Below are 20,655 nucleotides of genomic sequence, written 5' to 3' on the forward strand. Positions count from 1 at the left end.
AGTCAGAACTAGGGCTGTGGCTGTCACGAAACTTTGTCAGTTGGTGATTATCAAGCAAATAACTGTCGGTCTCACAGTAATTGACCGTTAATTAACAAACACATTTAGCATGTCATGGCTTCCACACACAGCCTACAAGCCACTGATGCAGACCTTTGGAACATATACATTTTACAAAGTCTAATAAATCCATGTTATATAGCCTACACCATAATAAATCCATTATTTTAGACAGGTCTAAAGAAGCATGATATGAAGAAAATGTAGTCTATTTCAGAAGAACAGAATAGCATACTCTGGGTTGTCCTGATATGGCTATGCCTGTAACGATGTCCGCTGAGAGTCAGGAAGCAAGTTCAGGGAGTGAATACATTAAACAGATAAATGAACAAAACAAGAAACACAAACAACGCACCAACATGAAACAATGACGACTGGGGAAGAAACCAAAGGGAGTGACATATAAAGGGCAGGTAATCAAGGAGGTGATGGAGTCCAGGTGTCATTATGCAGGTGTCATTATGGTATCATTATGCGCCTAACGCTGGTGACAGGTGTGCGCCCTAACGAGCCGCCTGGTGACCTAGAGGCCGGAGAGGGAACACATGTGACTGCCAAATGGCTGTGGGCTACACTAGTTAATTTAGCATACAAGATTTGCATGGTATTCTTTTATAGTATGAAGAATACAATTGAACAAAGCTGAGTAAAATATTAATATTTTCTCCAAAGGATTTGAGGGAGTGTGGCTATTCTGTGTTGAACAAAGCTGAGTAAAATATTAATATTTTCTCCAAAGGATTTGAGGGAGTGTGGCTATAACTTTAGTTGTTCTACAAATGTTGGGCTATATGTTTTGATGTGTAATACATTGTTAGGCTGCATGATGAGACTAATGATGATTTGAAAAAAGTCGCTTGAAAGGCATGAGATCTGCTTTGTTTTTTGTACACACTTCATTAGTTTCTCATTCACAATTTGACAAGCACTTGATAAAGCCTTGAATTTAACGGCAGCATCCCCTTTGTGGTCGTAATGCACCCTAAAAAAATCCATGCTTTTTGTGGCCAGTGGTGTCCTTCTCCCATCATGTGATCGGGTCTTTCTCACAGGCTACAAGTGAAGACAGACACATCGGGGACACAACTGCGCACATCCTTATCCAATTCCGAAGTGCATATTGAAGATATTGGAAGAACTGTCCACATTTACTTTTTGTCAGCCAACAAAATATGTAGACCTAACGAACAGCAAAAGCCCTAGCCTATGTCGATCTACTATCCCCCATTGTACAAAAGTTGACCTATTCTGTGCGAGAAATAAATATTTCCAACATAGTCTGGGGCAGTTGTGGGATGCAATATATCCCAAATTAATTAATACAACCATTAGCATCAAAAACACTTTTATGCAATGTGGCTGACGCAACAGATCAGAACATTTAGCTTAAAATGCTGATAAACTATTAGGCTATTTCTTCACATTATAAGGTCAGCAATGCGCAGATGCAGTAGCCTTTAAGCGTGAATGTTCCATTAGCTGAAAACACCATTATCAAAAGTGACTGCAAATGTGATTATGCATGTAATGCTTTTATTATAAAGGTGCATTTTATGGTGAAAATTATCTTCCCCAATCTTGAAACTCACTCGCTGCTTATGTATGCCAGTTAGGCTCTCAACCGCTTGTAAAGTGGATTAATGTGCTTAATTTTAAGAAGTTATTTGACCACTTTAGTTGTGATACAAACCTTATCAAAACATACATGGGCTAGGCTACATGAGGTGTGTGACTATGATTCGAAAAAGTCGCCAAAAAAAAGGGAGTTTCTTATGATGGGCATCATTCACAAGTGATAATATATAATTCACAAGTGATAGGCTAATATTTTCACTCATCAGAATATTCTTGATTTAATCTTGTCATTACATATACTAAATAATATATATGTGTGAAATTTGTTTGGATTTAGAATGGACCATTATCATGCACCTGTTTCGAAGACATTTGCATTGATGTCAGAGTGATTAGAGGGACAATAGAGTGCTGAGTACCAGGCAGTTAGAAGGCTTTGTAGGCTACTAATGACCATCAGCAGCAGCAGAGCTTGGAGAAGCCTAATTACCCTGACTAAACGGTCACGTGGAATTTGACTGCCGTCATGACTCGTGACCGACGGTGTGGCGGTTATACGGTCACCGCAACATCCCTAGTCAGAACTAACCCGAGATTGGGATTTTATATAATATCTCTTCTTGGTTTTGAACACGAGAATATTACCCTGGCAACTAAATCAAAGACAACAGAGTTGAAGTTGTGACACAGATGCAGTTGATTCAAATTGGAGTTAAAAGCTGTTTTCATTGATGTGAAGGAGAACTACGAGTCCCAAATCCAACCACTGGCTTACTGTGAGAAGAGTGTTACAGCTCAGAGGAAATGGCAGGGAGCCACGTAAAGCCATGGACGCCCTGTGGTGCTGTGTGTTCATTAGACTCAGCCAGTGTGTGAGAGTACTTTTGTGCAGAGGCTGGTCCTCTCTCATTCTTCAAAGCGCCCGGAAAAATAGACCAGCTCTTTGCTATGACAACAGTCGCCGTCGGAAACCAGTATGTCACAACATCCAAAAGGGGACAAATGAGAAGGGCTGAATAAAGGGCTGTAGCAGGGGTACTTGTACTTTGACTGCTACTGCACTATTGGTGATCCTCCTCATAGTCCAACTTTCTTTCACATACAGTATAACCCATATGTCCTCCTCCTGCAGATCTCCAACGATCAGGGACATGGTGGTGCGCTGTATAGCCCAGATGGTCAACTCACAGGCGGGGAACATCCGGTCGGGCTGGAAGAACATCTTCTCAGTGTTCCACCTGGCTGCCTCGGACCAGGACGAGAGCATCGTAGAGCTAGCATTCCAGACCACGGGGCACATCTCCAGTGAGTTACTAAGACACACACACACACACCTCAGGCTAAGAACTGATCTTTCATATCTGATCTGTAGTGTCTCTATCTTATAATATGTTATTTTCAATATGATGGTTTCACTATTAGATTAATATTTAATCGTCAAGTTGTTTATTTTAGTATTTTTGATGACAGGGCCATGGAATGTAATTCTGATTGACAGATCAGTTAACTTTAGTCATCAGATTCCAATTTGATCCATTTCCTCTGATCTTCTTCTGTTCTTCTCTCAGCGAATGTATTTGAGAAGCACTTCCCAGCCACCATAGACTCCTTCCAGGATGCAGTCAAGTGTCTGTCTGAGTTCGCCTGCAACGCCTCCTTCCCGGACACCAGCATGGAGGCCATCCGCCTCATCCGACACTGCGCCAAATACGTCTCTGACAGGCCCCAGGTCAGTTACAAACAAACACTGGACTGGGTTTATTACCAGGTTTCATAGTTAAGACCTGAACCCAAATCAGTCATTGCTGAACATCAAATGGTACTGCCCATAGTTGTTCATGTTAGACCATGACTGGTCCCCAAACATTCATATGTTTCTTGTGACTTACCAGCTAAACATTGTAAGTCACTCTGGGTAACAGCATCTCCCAAATTAGAGATATATCTGTCTATATATTATTCTACCTAAAAGGAAGCGATTACCAAACCTTCCATAACAAAGCCATCACCTACAGAGAGATGAACCTGGAGAAGAGTCCCTTAAGCAAGCTGGTCCTGGGGCTCTGTTCACAAACAAACCCCACAGAGCCCCAGGACAGCAACACAATTAGACCCAAACAAATCATGAGAAAATAAAAAGATGATTACTTGACACATTTGAAAGAATTAACAAAAACAGAGCAAACTAGAATGCTATTTGGCCCTAAACAGAGAGTACACAGTGGCATAGTACCTGACCACTGTGACTGTATATATACAGTACCAGTCAAAAGTTTGGACACACCTACTCATTCCAGTTTTTTTTTTTTTTTTTTTTTTTTTACTATTTTCTACATTGTAGAATAATAGTGAAGACATCAAAACTATGAAATAACACATATGGAATCATGTAGTAACCAGAAAAGTGTTTAACAAATCGAAAATATGTTATATTTTAGATTCTTCAAAGTAGCCACCCTTTGCCTTGATGACAGCTTTGCATATGAAAATGTACCATGTTAGAAAATATGGTGCTTACTGCCAGTGCTTTTCCCCAAGGTCTCTTGTCTATATGCTCCAGCCCCACTGCCTGCTTTCTGTTTGTTTGTGTGGGGGTGGACAAGAGGAGAGGAGGGGATTAGGTGTGTGCACGTGTGCGTGCGTGTGTGGGCGCATGGGCAGTGGGGCAATTTCAGGGAAAGCCTCCAGTGAACCGTACATACGGCTTAGACCGTTAAAACGTTAGTGTTTGTCGGCATGTCCGTGTATGGGTGTGTCATCTCAGGGCATGGTGGTAAGCACTCCTGTTTTCTCTCGAGCAGGCGTTCAAAGACTATACCAGTGATGATATGAATGTAGCCCCAGAGGACCGGGTGTGGGTGAGGGGGTGGTTCCCCATCCTCTTTGAGCTGTCCTGCATCATCAACAGGTGTAAACTGGACGTCAGGACCAGGTGAGAAGAGTTTCAGTCCTGTGCCATCCTAGATGGGAATATTAAGTCTGAACTGATGGTAAGGGTGTACTGTGTGTGTATCAGGGGTCTGACGGTGATGTTTGAGGTGATGAAGACCTATGGACACACCTTTGAGAAACACTGGTGGCAGGATCTGTTCAGGATCGTCTTCAGGATCTTTGACAACATGAAGCTGCCTGAGCAGCAAACTGAGGCAAGTCTCCACATCCCAAATACCCAACACCCATTCATCAAAGACCCAGCGTTATCTCCTGTGTAACCAACGCTTATTTCCATATGTACACCATTGGTTCCACAATTTACAGCACCAATCCCTGGGTACAACTAGTATTCAGTACCACTTGCTACAATGACTAGATTATGCCCAGAGGCACTGGTGTAACCGTTGTAACCCTTCTGTGGTGTTTTGGTCTGCCAGAAAGCAGAGTGGATGACGACGACCTGTAACCACGCACTTTACGCCATCTCTGACGTGTTCACGCAGTACTTTGAGTCTCTCAGTGACGTCCTGCTGGATGACATCCTGGCCCAGCTGTACTGGTGTGTTCAGCAAGGTGAGGACAGACAGCCACCTTCAGTCCTGGGCTTATACCGAGTACACCTCCATTCAGGCCTGGGTTTATACCGAGTACACCTCCATTCAGGCCTGGGTTTATACCGAGTACACCTCCATTCAGGCCTGGGTTTATACCGAGTACACCTCCAGTCAGGCCTGGGTTTATACCGAGTACACCCCCATTCAGGCCTGGGTTTATACCGAGTACACCCCCATTCAGGCCTGGGTTTATACCGAGTACACCCCCATTCAGGCCTGGGTTTATACAGAGTACACCTCCATTCAGGCCTGGGCTTATACCGAGTACACCTCCATTCAGGCCTGGGTTTATACCGAGTACACCTCCATTCAGGCCTGCGTTTATACCGAGTACACCTCCAGTCAGGCCTGGATTTATACCGAGTACACCTCCAGTCAGGCCTGGATTTATACCGAGTACACCTCCAGTCAGGCCTGGATTTATACCGAGTACACCTCCATTCAGGCCTGGGTTTATACCGAGTACACCTCCATTCAGGCCTGGGTTTATACCGAGTACACCTCCAGTCAGGCCTGGGTTTATACCGAGTACACCTCCATTCAGGCCTGGGTTTATACCGAGTACACCTCCAGTCAGGCCTGGGTTTATACCGAGTACACCTCCAGTCAGGCCTGGGTTTATACTGAGTACACCTCCAGTCAGGCCTGGGTTTATACCGAGTACACCTCCAGTCAGGCCTGGGTTTATACCGAGTACACCTCCAGTCAGGCCTGGGTTTATACCGAGTACACCTCCATTCAGGCCTGGGTTTATACCCAGTACACCTCCATTCAGGCCTGGGTTTATACCCAGTACACCTCCATTCAGGCCTGGGTTTATACCGAGTACACCTCCATTCAGGCCTGGGTTTATACCGAGTACACCTCCATTCAGGCCTGGGTTTATACCCAGTACACCTCCATTCAGGCCTGGGTTTATACCGAGTACACCTCCAGTCAGGCCTGGGTTTATACCGAGTACACCTCCATTCAGGCCTGGGTTTATACCGAGTACACCTCCATTCAGGCCTGGGTTTATACCGAGTACCCCTCCATTCAGGCCTGGGTTTATACCGAGTACACCTCCATTCAGGCCTGGATTTATACCGAGTACACCTCCATTCAGGCCTGGGTTTATACCGAGTACCCCTCCATTCAGGCCTGGGTTTATACCGAGTACACCTCCATTCAGGCCTGCGTTTATACCGAGTACACCTCCAGTCAGGCCTGGGTTTATACCGAGTACCCCTCCATTCAGGCCTGGGTTTATACCGAGTACACCTCCATTCAGGCCTGGGTTTATACCGAGTACACCTCCATTCAGGCCTGGATTTATACCGAGTACACCTCCAGTCAGGCCTGGGTTTATACCGAGTACACCTCCATTCAGGCCTGGATTTATACCGAGTACACCTCCATTCAGGCCTGGGCTTACCTCCATCCCTCTTTCTTGATTAATATTTCCTCTCCTTTTTGGTAGACTAGATAAGACAGAGGTAGAGAGTATAGATAGAGAGTGTAGTGAAATAGCAGTAGGATGGATTGGAACCCATGTTGCAGCGGTATATGTGATCCAGATGCGTATGGACTGCTAAACCAGCGTAGGGAACTATTTCCTCTTCTGTTCAATCCCCACCACTCCCTTTCTTCCCTCTCTTTCTTCCCTCTCTTCTGTTCTCCTTCTCTCTCAACATTAATTGACTCTTCTTTCTCCCTCCCTCACTTATTCTCTCCACTCTCTCTTTTCTTGACTCCTCCTCTCCCTCTCGGCCTAGATAATGAGCAGTTGGCCCGGTCAGGCACCAACTGTCTGGAGAACGTGGTCATCCTGAATGGAGAGAAGTTTACTCCGGAGACCTGGGACAAGACCTGTAACTGCATGCTGGACATCTTCAAGACCACCATCCCACACGCGTAAGATACTGATGCAGGCTTTATTTATATCGCTGAGATTCATCTGGGAATATTGTCTGTGATGATTGTGTTATTGATGACCATAGTGATAGTAAACATGGAGAGCACTGAGACAGTCATTTTTATTTTATTTTTAAAAAAATTCCTTTATTTAACTAGGCAAGTCAGTTAAGAACAAATTCTTATTTTCAGTGACGGCCTAGGAACAGTGGGTTAACTGTTCAGGAGATTCAATCTTGCAACCTTTCGGTTACTAGTCCAACGCTCTAACCACTAGGCTACCTGCCGCCCCAGTATAAACTTCATATTAAGAAACATCCAATAAGAAGGGACGGGAGAGGTGGTATTTAATGGCCGTGGTCACTTCTACCATTGTTTAGTTAACAGAGTGATATCATACTGTCTGTGTATGGTAATGTATGGTATAACACTGTCATGCTGTGTAAAAGTAGAGTAGCACTGTCCTGTCACATATCGTACCTCTCTGCCCTCTTGTCAGGCTGTTGACATGGAGACCAGCAGGAGCAGAGGGAGATCCCATGACACCACAGGACATATCAGACAGACAGCTGGTATGTTTCAAACCTTGACTGTACTGTAGGTCTTCCAGTCAGTCTGGTGTATCTCTTATGCCAGATTAGACCGTACAGCAACATAACCCAGTACCATGCAGACAAAATAACTTCTGCCCATGTGCCCTCAGGACTCAATTTCCCAGAAGTCCGTGGACATCCAGTCCCATTCCGAGGACCAGCATTCCATCAACAGCGCAGAGAGGGTTGCCATGGAGACCCGGCGGCAAAGTCAGTACAGCACAGGCATTTATGAGGATGGCCCTAGAAACAGGACCCCTATAAGTTAGTGTGTTTCTCACTTTTACGCCTTGTACAACTGGAGTGTTTTTCAACCATATGCTCATTATTTGTGCGTGTGTGTGTGTTCCACAGAGATCCAGGAGCAGAGGTTATTCTCAGCCTTGCTCATTAAGTGTGTGGTGCAGTTGGAGCTGATCCAGACCATAGACAACATGGTCTTCTTCCCTGCGACCAGCAGAAAGGAAGACGCTGAGAACCTGGCTGCTGCACAGGTAACGGCTCACTCCCTATGTGGAGGATGAGAGGCATCACTGGTTCAGAACTTTGGGGAAGGTCACATTTCTTGCTAAAATGTTTGTTCTTGCTGAATTAATTTTCAGTAGTTTGGCTGGATGGACTGATCATTGAAAATGTTAAATGTATCTACTTCAGCGTTTCCCGGGCCTGGGCCTAAGGGCTGCACGTTTAGGTGTTTGTCCCAGCACTACACAGCTGATTCAAATAATCAACTCATCATCAAGCTTTGATTATTTGAGTCGTGCTAGGGCAAAAACCAAAATGTGCAGCCCTTGGGGTCCCCAGGACCAATTTCGGGATACGCTGATCTACTATATGTTCTTATTGTAGTAGTTGTTAAGGAAGGAGGAATCTATTGACAACAAAGAAGTGAGAAGGCTCTGTATGTGTTTGGTTGTTTAATGGTTGTGTATGTATGTGTTGGTCCTCTCCAGAGAGATTCTCTGGACGCAGCAGACATACTAGTGGATACCCAGGACCAGGGAATGTACCGCTACCTGACCTCAGAACAGCTGTTCAAGCTGCTGGACTGTCTGCTGGAGTCCCACCGCTTCGCCAAAGCCTTCAACGCCAACAACGAGCAGAGGACCACTCTCTGGAAGGCAGGTGGGTCACTGCACCAGAACAGAGGCGGTTATACCAGCGTCCATCTATGGCTCTGCAGTGCACCACCCGAGGAATCTGCTAGAATGATATGAAGGAGAAGAGTGATGTTATGAATCTCAAATGGAATTCTTTGAACAATTGGCACAATGTCCCCCGTTTGTACTCCCTTATGGTGATGGGCCTCTCTGTGACTGTAACGGGCAGTAACCACTCTCTCTCTGTCTGTTCCAGGTTTTAAAGGGAAGTCAAAGCCCAATCTGCTGAAGCAGGAGACCAGCAGTCTGGCGTGTGGCCTGAGGATCCTGTTCCGGATGTACACTGACGACAGCCGTCAGACTGCCTGGGAGGAAGTCCAGAGACGGCTGCTCAAGTAAGGAAGGACCGCCACGCCTCACCAGCATATCACTGAATGGCGCCTGTCAAACTATACAAATGCACTCTGCAGTTCTTTTCTACTGCTTCCTGCTGTTGTTCTGCTCCTCTCCCTCTCACTAACGAGCCTTTCACCATGTCACGACAATCCCTGATCATCCTCTCACTGCACACACAAACCTCCCTCATGGAGCTGTGTGTGATGGGGGGAATTACTGTATTTTCACATATGTCTGAAGAATGCCCAGAATGTGCTCTCGATTTACAAAAATATTTTATAACTAATTTGCTGCTTTGTTGTGGGTGGAACTCTCTGCAAACATCACTTTTATTGAAATCCTATAAATGGAACGTCTGGAGTATTTAAGAACCAGGCAGCAGGCAGCTATCTACCAGAATAAACAACTTTCATAATGTTTCATGAGGGGGAGCAAGGGCATGTCAGACGTCTGTTATTTATGAAGGGCTGCTGGGAGAGGGCAGGCTGCTGGGAGAGGGCAGGCTGCTGGGAGAGGGCAGGCTGCTGGGAGAGGGCAGGCTGCTGGGAGAGGGCAGGCTGCTGGGAGAGGGCAGGCTGCTGGGAGAGGGCAGGCTGCTGGGAGAGGGCAGGCTGCTGGGAGAGGGCAGGCTGCTGGGAGAGGGCAGGCTGCTGGGAGAGGGCAGGCTGCTGGGAGAGGACAGGCTGCTGGGAGAGGGCAGGCTGCTGGGAGAGGGCAGGCTGCTGGGAGAGGGCAGGCTGCTGGGAGAGGGCAGGCTGCTGGGAGAGGGCAGGCTGCTGGGAGAGGGCAGGCTGCTGGGAGAGGGCAGGCTGCTGGGAGAGGGCAGGCTGCTGGGAGAGGGCAGGCTGCTGGGAGAGGGCAGGCTGCTGGGAGAGGGCAGGCTGCTGGGAGAGGACAGGCTGCTGGGAGAGGGCAGGCTGCTGGGAGAGGGCAGGCTGCTGGGAGAGGGCAGGCTGCTGGGAGAGGGCAGGCTGCTGGGAGAGGGCAGGCTGCTGGGAGAGGACAGGCTGCTGGGAGAGGGCAGGCTGCTGGGAGAGGGCAGGCTGCTGGGAGAGGGCAGGCTGCTGGGAGAGGGCAGGCTGCTGGGAGAGGACAGGCTGCTGGGAGAGGACAGGCTGCTGGGAGAGGACAGGCTGCTGGGAGAGGACAGGCTGCTGGGAGAGGACAGGCTGCTGGGAGAGGACAGGCTGCTGGGAGAGGACAGGCTGCTGGGAGAGGACAGGCTGCTGGGAGAGGACAGGCTGCTGGGAGAGGACAGGCTGCTGGGAGAGGACAGGCTGCTGGGAGAGGACAGGCTGCTGGGAGAGGGCAGGCTGCTGGGAGAGGGCAGGCTGCTGGGAGAGGAGAGGCTGCTGGGAGAGGGCAGGCTGCTGGGAGAGGGCAGGCTGCTGGGAGAGGAGAGGCTGCTGGGAGAGGACAGGCTGCTGGGAGAGGGCAGGCTGCTGGGAGAGGGCAGGCTGCTGGGAGAGGGCAGGCTGCTGGGAGAGGGCAGGCTGCTGGGAGAGGGCAGGCTGCTGGGAGAGGGCAGGCTGCTGGGAGAGGGCAGGCTGCTGGGAGAGGACAGGCTGCTGGGAGAGGACAGGCTGCTGGGAGAGGACAGGCTGCTGGGAGAGGGCAGGCCAGTCCATGTCATTAGAGGGGAGCAGGGTTGAATGGGGGGTTGGACACGCATCTCGATACGACACCGGTGCTCTGTCCTGACCCTGACCACAGCTGTCCGAGGGACTGGAACAGAGTCACGCCTCTGTTTACTAGGGAATAGAGAAGTCAGTCGCCGACGCAAAATGGAATTGTCCACCAAAGCGAGAGGGGGAACAAAATAAATTGGTCCTGAGAGAGAATGACTGAGTCAGATTGTGTTGATGTATCGCCAACAGTCTGACTCCAACTCTCTCCACTCATTTAGACAGCCTGTCTAAATGTGACAGCTAACTGAAATGTCTGGAATGGATAGTGGATATTGTATATGGATCCACAAACACACAGGATGCCGCTGTTATTCCCGAGTCAACACAGTTGTCATCGCCTTGTCTCTTTTAGAGGATAACCAAGTAGCTATCATCTTGTCTCTTTCCAATTCACTTTGTATTAAAGGCAGTGTCTAGATTAGCAGGAAACTCTTAGGTTGTCGGTCTCTATGTGCATTCGTGTGTGAGGGAGAGAGAGACAGAGAAAGAAGCGGGGAGAGGGAGAGAGGCGGAGAGGGAGAAAGGGAACACTCACTGGATTGTACTGTCACAAAGATGCGCTGCAAACTGACACAACACACAACATAGCAGGGCATGCTAGAGGAGACTGCAGCAGCAAACTGACACAACACACAACATAGCAGGGCATGCTAGAGGAGACTGCAGCAGCAAACTGACATACCACACAACATAGCAGGGCATGCTAGAGGAGACTGCAGCAGCAAACTGACATACCACACAACATAGCAGGGCATGCTAGAGGAGACTGCAGCAGCAAACTGACACAACACACAACATAGCAGGGCATGCTAGAGGAGACTGCAGCAGCAAACTGACACAACACACAACATAGCAGGGCATGCTAGAAGAGACTGCAGCAGCAAACTGCCACACACCACACAACATAGCAGGGCATGCTAGAGGAGACTGCAGCAGCAAACTGACATACCACACAACATAGCAGGGCATGCTAGAGGAGACTGCAGCAGCAAACTGACATACCACACAACATAGCAGGGCATGCTAGAGGAGACTGCAGCAGCAAACTGACATACCACACAACATAGCAGGGCATGCTAGACGAGACTGCAGCAGCAAACTGACATACCACACAACATAGCAGGGCATACTAGAGGAGACTGCAGCAGCAAACTGACATACCACACAACAGCAGGGCATACTAGAGGAGACTGCAGCAGCAAACTGACATACCACACAACATAGCAGGGCATGCTAGAGGAGACTGCAGCAGCAAACTGACACACACCACACAACATAGCAGGGCATGCTAGAGGAGACTGCAGCAGCAAACTGACATACCACACAACATAGCAGGGCATACTAGAGGAGACTGCAGCAGCAAACTGACATACCACACAACATAGCAGGGCATGCTAGAGGAGACTGCAGCAGCAAACTGACACACACCACACAACATAGCAGGGCATGCTAGAGGAGACTGCAGCAGCAAACTGACATACCACACAACATAGCAGGGCATGCTAGAGGAGACTGCAGCAGCAAACTGACACACACCACACAACATAGCAGGGCATGCTAGAGGAGACTGCAGCAGCAAACTGACACACCACACAACATAGCAGGGCATGCTAGAGGAGACTGCAGCAGCAAACTGACATACCACACAACATAGCAGGGCATGCTAGAGGAGACTGCAGCAGCAAACTGACACACACCACACTACATAGCAGGGCATGCTAGAGGTGACTGCAGCAGCAAACTGACATACCACACAACATAGCAGGGCATGCTAGAGGAGACTGCAGCAGCAAACTGACATACCACACAACATAGCAGGGCATGCTAGAGGAGACTGCAGCAGCAAACTGACACAACACACAACATAGCAGGGCATGCTAGAAGAGACTGCAGCAGCAAACTGACACACACCACACAACATAGCAGGGCATGCTAGAGGAGACTGCAGCAGCAAACTGACATACCACACAACATAGCAGGGCATGCTAGAGGAGACTGCAGCAGCAAACTGACATACCACACAACATAGCAGGGCATGCTAGAGGAGACTGCAGCAGCAAACTGACATACCACACAACATAGCAGGGCATGCTAGAGGAGACTGCAGCAGCAAACTGACATACCACACAACATAGCAGGGCATGCTAGACGAGACTGCAGCAGCAAACTGACATACCACACAACATAGCAGGGCATACTAGAGGAGACTGCAGCAGCAAACTGACATACCACACAACAGCAGGGCATACTAGAGGAGACTGCAGCAACAAACTGACATACCACACAACATAGCTGGGCATGCTAGAGGAGACTGCAGCAGCAAACTGACACATACCACACAACATAGCAGGGCATGCTAGAGGAGACTGCAGCAGCAAACTGACATACCACACAACATAGCAGGGCATGCTAGAGGAGACTGCAGCAGCAAACTGACATACCACACAACATAGCAGGGCATGCTAGAGGAGACTGCAGCAGCAAACTGACACACACCACACAACATAGCAGGGCATGCTAGAGGAGACTGCAGCAGCAAACTGACATACCACACAACATAGCAGGGCATACTAGAGGAGACTGCAGCAGCAAACTGACATACCACACAACATAGCAGGGCATGCTAGAGGAGACTGCAGCAGCAAACTGACACACACCACACAACATAGCAGGGCATGCTAGAGGAGACTGCAGCAGCAAACTGACATACCACACAACATAGCAGGGCATGCTAGAGGAGACTGCAGCAGCAAACGGACATACCACATAACATAGCAGGGCATTCTAGAGGAGACTGCAGCAGCAAACTGACACACACCACACAACATAGCAGGGCATGCTAGAGGAGACTGCAGCAGCAAACTGACATACCACACAACATAGCAGGGCATGCTAGAGGAGACTGCAGCAGCAAACTGACATACCACACAACATAGCAGGGCATGCTAGAGGAGACTGCAGCAGCAAACTGACATACCACACAACATAGCAGGGCATGCTAGAGGAGACTGCAGCAGCAAACTGACACACACCACACAACATAGCAGGGCATGCTAGAGGAGACTGCAGCAGCAAACTGACACACACCACACAACATAGCAGGGCATGCTAGAGGAGACTGCAGCAGCAAACTGACATACCACACAACATAGCAGGGCATGCTAGAGGAGACTGCAGCAGCAGCAAACTGACATACCACACAACATAGCAGGGCATGCTAGAGGAGACTGCAGCAGCAAACTGACACACCACACAACATAGCAGGGCATGCTAGAGGAGACTGCAGCAGCAAACTGACATACCACACAACATAGCAGGGCATGCTAGAGGAGACTGCAGCAGCAAACTGACACACACCACACTACATAGCAGGGCATGCTAGAGGTGACTGCAGCAGCAAACTGACATACCACACAACATAGCAGGGCATGCTAGAGGAGACTGCACCAGCAAACTGACATACCACACAACATAGCAGGGCATGCTAGAGGAGACTGCAGCAGCAAACTGACATACCACACAACATAGCAGGGCATGCTAGAGGAGACTGCAGCAGCAAACTGACACACACCACACAACATAGCAGGGCATGCTAGAGGAGACTGCAGCAGCAAACTGGCACACACCACACAACATAACAGGGCATGCAAGAGGAGACTGCAGCAGCAAACGGACATACCACACAACATAGCAGGGCATGCTAGAGGAGACTGCAGCAGCAAACTGACACACACCACACAACATAGCAGGGCATGCTAGAGGAGACTGCAGCGGCAAACTGACATACCACACAACATAGCAGGGCATGCTAGAGGAGACTGCAGCAGCAAACTGACAAACACCACACAACATAGCAGGGCATGCTAGAGGAGACTGCAGCAGCAAACTGACACACACCACACAACAGCAGGGCATGCTAGAGGAGACTGCAGCAGCAAACTGACAAACACCACACAACATAGCAGGGCATACTAGAGGAGACTGCAGCAGCAAACTGACATACCACACAACATAGCAGGGCATGCTAGAGGAGACTGCAGCAGCAAACTGACAAACACCACACAACATAGCAGGGCATGCTAGAGGAGACTGCAGCAGCAAACTGACACACACCACACAACAGCAGGGCATGCTAGAGGAGACTGCAGCAGCAAACTGACAAACACCACACAACATAGCAGGGCATGCTAGAGGAGACTGCAGCAGCAAACTGACACACACCACACAACAGCAGGGCATGCTAGAGGAGACTGCAGCAGCAAACTGACAAACACCACACAACATAGCAGGGCATACTAGAGGAGACTGCAGCAGCAAACTGACACACACCACACAACATAGCAGGGCATGCTAGAGGAGACTGCAGCAGCAAACTGACATACCACACAACATAGCAGGGCATGCTAGAGGAGACTGCAGCAGCAAACTGACATACCACACAACATAGCAGGGCATGCTAGAGGAGACTGCAGCAGCAAACTGACATACCACACAACATAGCAGGGCATGCTAGAGGAGACTGCAGCAGCAAACTGACACACACCACACAACATAACAGGGCATGCTAGAGGAGACTGCAGCAGCAAACTGACACACACCACACAACATAGCAGGGCATGCTAGAGGAGACTGCAGCAGCAAACTGGCACACACCACACAACATAACAGGGCATGCTAGAGGAGACTGCAGCAGCAAACTGACATACCACACAACATAGCAGGGCATGCTAGAGGAGACTGCAGCAGCAAACTGACACACACCACACAACATAGCAGGGCATGCTAGAGGAGACTGCAGCAGCAAACTGACATACCACACAACATAGCAGGGCATGCTAGAGGAGACTGCAGCAGCAAACTGACATACCACACAACATAGCAGGGCATGCTAGAGGAGACTGCAGCAGCAAACTGACATACCACACAACATAGCAGGGCATGCTAGAGGAGACTGCAGCAGCAAACTGACATACCACACAACATAGCAGGGCATGCTAGAGGAGACTGCAGCAGCAAACTGACATACCACACAACAGCAGGGCATACTAGAGGAGACTGCAGCAGCAAACTGACATACCACACAACATAGCAGGGCATGCTAGAGGAGACTGCAGCAGCAAACGGACACACACCACACAACATAGCAGGGCATGCTAGAGGAGACTGCAGCAGCAAACTGACATACCACACAACATAGCAGGGCATGCTAGAGGAGACTGCAGCAGCAAACTGACATACCACACAACATAGCAGGGCATGCTAGAGGAGACTGCAGCAGCAAACTGACATACCACACAACATAGCAGGGCATGCTAGAGGAGACTGCAGCAGCAAACTGACACACACCACACTACATAGCAGGGCATGCTAGAGGAGACTGCAGCAGCAAACTGACACACACCACACAACATAGCAGGGCATGCTAGAGGAGACTGCAGCAGCAAACTGACATACCACACAACATAGCAGGGCATGCTAGAGGAGACTGCAGCAGCAAACTGACATACCACACAACATAGCAGGGCATGCTAGAGGAGACTGCAGCAGCAAACTGACATACCACACAACATAGCAGGGCATGCTAGAGGAGACTGCAGCAGCAAACTGACATACCACACAACATAGCAGGGCATGCTAGAGGAGACTGCAGCAGCAGCAAACTGACATACCACACAACATAGCAGGGCATGCTAGAGGAGACTGCAGCAGCAAACTGACACACACCACACAACATAGCAGGGCATGCTAGAGGAGACTGCAGCAGCAAACTGACATACCACACAACATAGCAGGGCATGCTAGAGGAGACTGCAGCAGCAGCAAACTGACATACCACACAACATAGCAGGGCATGCTAGAGGAGACTGCAGCAGCAAACTGACATACCACACAACATAGCAGGGCATGCTAGAGGAGACTGCAGCAGCAAACTGACACACACCACACAACATAGCAGGGCATGCTAGAGGAGACTGCAGCAGCAAACTGACATACCACACAACATAGCAGGGCATGCTAGAGGAGACTGCAGCAGCAAACTGACATACCACACAACATAGCAGGGCATGCTAGAGGAGACTGCAGCAGCAAACTGACATACCACACAACATAGCAGGGCATGCTAGAGGAGACTGCAGCAGCAAACTGACACACACCACACAACATAGCAGGGCATGCTAGAGGAGACTGCAGCAGCAAACTGACATACCACACAACATAGCAGGGCATGCTAGAGGAGACTGCAGCAGCAAACTGACACACACCACACTACATAGCAGGGCATGCTAGAGGAGACTGCAGCAGCAAACTGACACACCACACAACATAGCAGGGCATGCTAGAGGAGACTGCAGCAGCAAACTGACACACACCACACAACATAGCAGGGCATGCTAGAGGAGACTGCAGCAGCAAACTGACACACACCACACAACATAGCAGGGCATGCTAGAGGAGACTGCAGCAGCAAACTGACACACCACACAACATAGCAGGGCATGCTAGAGGAGACTGCAGCAGCAAACTGACATACCACACAACATAGCAGGGCATGCTAGAGGAGACTGCAGCAGCAAACTGACACACACCACACAACATAGCAGGGCATGCTAGAGGAGACTGCAGCAACAAACTGACATACCACACAACATAGCAGGGCATGCTAGAGGAGACTGCAGCAGCAAACTGACATACCACACAACATAGCAGGGCATGCTAGAGGAGACTGCAGCAGCAGCAAACTGACATACCACACAACATAGCAGGGCATGCTAGAGGAGACTGCAGCAGCAAACTGACACACACCACACAACATAGCAGGGCATGCTAGAGGAGACTGCAGCAGCAAACTGACATACCACACAACATAGCAGGGCATGCTAGAGGAGACTGCAGCAGCAGCAAACTGACATACCACACAACATAGCAGGGCATGCTAGAGGAGACTGCAGCAGCAAACTGACATACCACACAACATAGCAGGGCATGCTAGAGGAGACTGCAGCAGCAGCAAACTGACATACCACACAACATAGCAGGGCATGCTAGAGGAGACTGCAGCAGCAAACTGACACACACCACACAACATAGCAGGGCATGCTAGAGGAGACTGCAGCAGCAAACTGACATACCACACAACATAGCAGGGCATGCTAGAGGAGACTGCAGCAGCAGCAAACTGACATACCACACAACATAGCAGGGCATGCTAGAGGAGACTGCAGCAGCAAACTGACATACCACACAACATAGCAGGGCATGCTAGAGGAGACTGCAGCAGCAAACGGACATACCACACAACATAGCAGGGCATGCTAGAGGAGACTGCAGCAGCAAACTGACATACCACACAACATAGCAGGGCATGCTAGAGGAGACTGCAGCAGCAAACTGACACACACCACACAACATAGCAGGGCATGCTAGAGGAGACTGCAGCAGCACTGCAGGGTTGATTATGGCAGTGTTCTACAAGAACTAAACAGATTTGGGAGGTGACTAGTTCATGGAGTGTAGGGGAACTGGAAGATGGGAAAGAGAGGAGGAGGTAGAGGGATGAAGGGCTGACAGATGGCGGTTCTGAGGAAAGGTCCAGGGTGAGGGCTAGAGGACAGAGGGAAATTCTGAGGTCATGGCTGCTCCTCTCCCTGTGGCTGGTGTAGAGTCAACTCGTCAAATAATTTCACATTGGCAGTGAAATAAGTCTTGGCGCTAATTAATTAGTGAATCGCATCTTAATTCTGTGTCACTGAACAGTTTTCATATGGCTAATGAGTCATGTTATCATGATCTTTCCCTATTTCCCTCTAGTGTGTGCAGTGAGGCAGTAGCCTACTTCCTGACTCTAACATCAGAGAGCCACAGAGAAGCCTGGACCAACCTGCTCCTCCTCTTCCTCACCAAGGTCCTGAAGATCAGTGACGACAGGGTAAGGATCTCAACCATTAACAACATTGACAGGCCATTGTCAGTGACATGTTCAAGGAGAACTAACCCTGTCTTTGTATGGATATCAATCTGTATGTAGATGTTTTGTCTCTCTTGGTCCCCAGTTCAAGGCCCATGCGTCCAGGTACTACCTTCTGCTGTGTGAGATCATGCAGATTGATCTTATCCCAGAACTGCGGTCCGTGCTGCGCAAGTTCTACCTACGCATCGGGATCGTGTTCCAGATCGCCCAGCTGCCTGACACCTCCCAGCCGGAACAAGAACCAATGCCAGAACCAGGGCTGGAAGTTGAGGTGGAGAGAGGGGAGGTGGCTGGAGAGGAATCCCAGTGATGTTGCACTTGTAGCGGGCTAGCACCGAGACCTTTGGATAGGGAACTCTGGAAGTCCTTTAGGACTATAGTCTCCCATCCCCCAGGGTACTACAAGGGGTGCATCTGACCAGACTTCACCCCCTCTGGATTTGGCAGTTACCCAGAATCCCCCACTAACGGTACAGGAAACTGCCAGGGATCTCTACTGTGAACCTGACTGGTCATGTGACAGGAAATGCCCCCTCTCATTTCAGAGTAGGTTGAAGTTGCCCCTAGAAACTGATCGAAGGCCAGTTTTTGCATCCCCTTATGGTTAAGGTTAGGATATTGTGAGGTCAAGCTGATCTTAGATCCTATGGACAACTTCTACCCGAAGCCCCTCATATCACTGGAAGAATGGCTTGGCATTGTGTGAAGATCTGATTCTCCAATTCTACTGACGACTGCAGAATAACTATGATTATACAATTGGCCTACCCACCTTTCTGACTCAGAAGAGTCAAACATATTTCAAAAGGTACTGCTTCTTGACATGACTGTATCCTTACAAGCTACTCTTGAGAATGAAATGGCTACACGTACATCATGCAATGCAAATGACAAATATTCAGTAATGTGAAACGTTCTTACTCAATAATAATTCAGATATTTTCCTGGCTGCACCACTGATGGCTAACGTTAACACCAATAGCCCTGTGGATTAAAAATTAACTACAGAAACGGCGCTTTGTAATGTAATCTCATAACACTGGATTTTATTTCGTTACATTTTTTTCTGTATTCTGCTGCACTTGATCTTTTTATTTAAGATTTTTGAGATTATTTATTTTGACTGAACCATCTGTCCTGCGGTTTGTAATTGAATGACGACACGGCAGAAAGTTATTCCATTTGATATGTTCTGAGACTTTTTAACTGATAGTCGATAACTGGGACTCCTCCTAAAACTGGAAAAAAGGAGAGCAACTAGGGGCCCGTTCAGGAGGTTCCAACGTTCAAGATAGAAATGTATTGTGTAGATATGATTGTCATATACTACAAGGAATTATCAGCTCTATATACAACATTTCTATCTGCAATGCTTCTGAATAGGCCGCAGGTGTGAGGTGCTTCTGGATCGCTGGTCTGTTTCCATGTTTCAAGTTAGTTTCCACTCTGTGTACAAATTTGAATAAATTCATAATATATTTAATTTCCTTTTTCTTTTGTTTGGGGACATGCTGTATGTATAGAGTAAATGAAGAATAATGTTAACTGTGCTTTAAAAGAAGAATGGGATGCATTCCTTGCTCACAGATGTAGGAAACAAAATGTATATGGTACAGCAATGTAAAGTTTTCTATGTTGAAAAAAAGACTTATGTACAACTTTCTGTACAAAATTGGTCATCATCCGACATTTTAATCAGGTTATAGGTCAATAAAGTTTTTGAACTTGATTTGTTCTGCCATTTTGATTTGATTGGACTATATGGGTCGTTCTACCAATTCCATGCCTTTGAGAAGTGTGACATGGTCCACCCCCCAAAAATCCATCTAATTT

General features: G+C 48.5%; 1 protein-coding gene across 2 annotated transcripts in view; it reads left to right on the forward strand.

Annotated features, from left to right (window-relative positions):
• Positions 1-20,551, forward strand: part of LOC129823119 (brefeldin A-inhibited guanine nucleotide-exchange protein 1-like) — a 119,431-nt gene extending 98,880 nt beyond the window's left edge. For both annotated transcript variants that reach the window (XM_055881882.1, XM_055881883.1), the window contains exons 27-39: positions 2,768-2,940; positions 3,204-3,364; positions 4,437-4,567; positions 4,652-4,781; positions 5,007-5,142; positions 6,938-7,076; positions 7,576-7,648; positions 7,780-7,933; positions 8,024-8,163; positions 8,623-8,794; positions 9,026-9,164; positions 18,663-18,780; positions 18,905-20,551. In XM_055881882.1, coding sequence (XP_055737857.1) covers positions 2,768-2,940; positions 3,204-3,364; positions 4,437-4,567; positions 4,652-4,781; positions 5,007-5,142; positions 6,938-7,076; positions 7,576-7,648; positions 7,780-7,933; positions 8,024-8,163; positions 8,623-8,794; positions 9,026-9,164; positions 18,663-18,780; positions 18,905-19,132 — 1,894 coding nt within the window. In that variant the 3' untranslated portion in view covers positions 19,133-20,551. The remainder of the gene's footprint in view (positions 1-2,767; positions 2,941-3,203; positions 3,365-4,436; positions 4,568-4,651; positions 4,782-5,006; positions 5,143-6,937; positions 7,077-7,575; positions 7,649-7,779; positions 7,934-8,023; positions 8,164-8,622; positions 8,795-9,025; positions 9,165-18,662; positions 18,781-18,904) is intronic.
• The last annotated feature ends 104 nt before the right edge of the window (positions 20,552-20,655 follow it).

The sequence above is a fragment of the Salvelinus fontinalis genome, chromosome 25 (assembly GCF_029448725.1).
Source record: "Salvelinus fontinalis isolate EN_2023a chromosome 25, ASM2944872v1, whole genome shotgun sequence".
NCBI lineage: Eukaryota > Metazoa > Chordata > Actinopteri > Salmoniformes > Salmonidae > Salvelinus > Salvelinus fontinalis.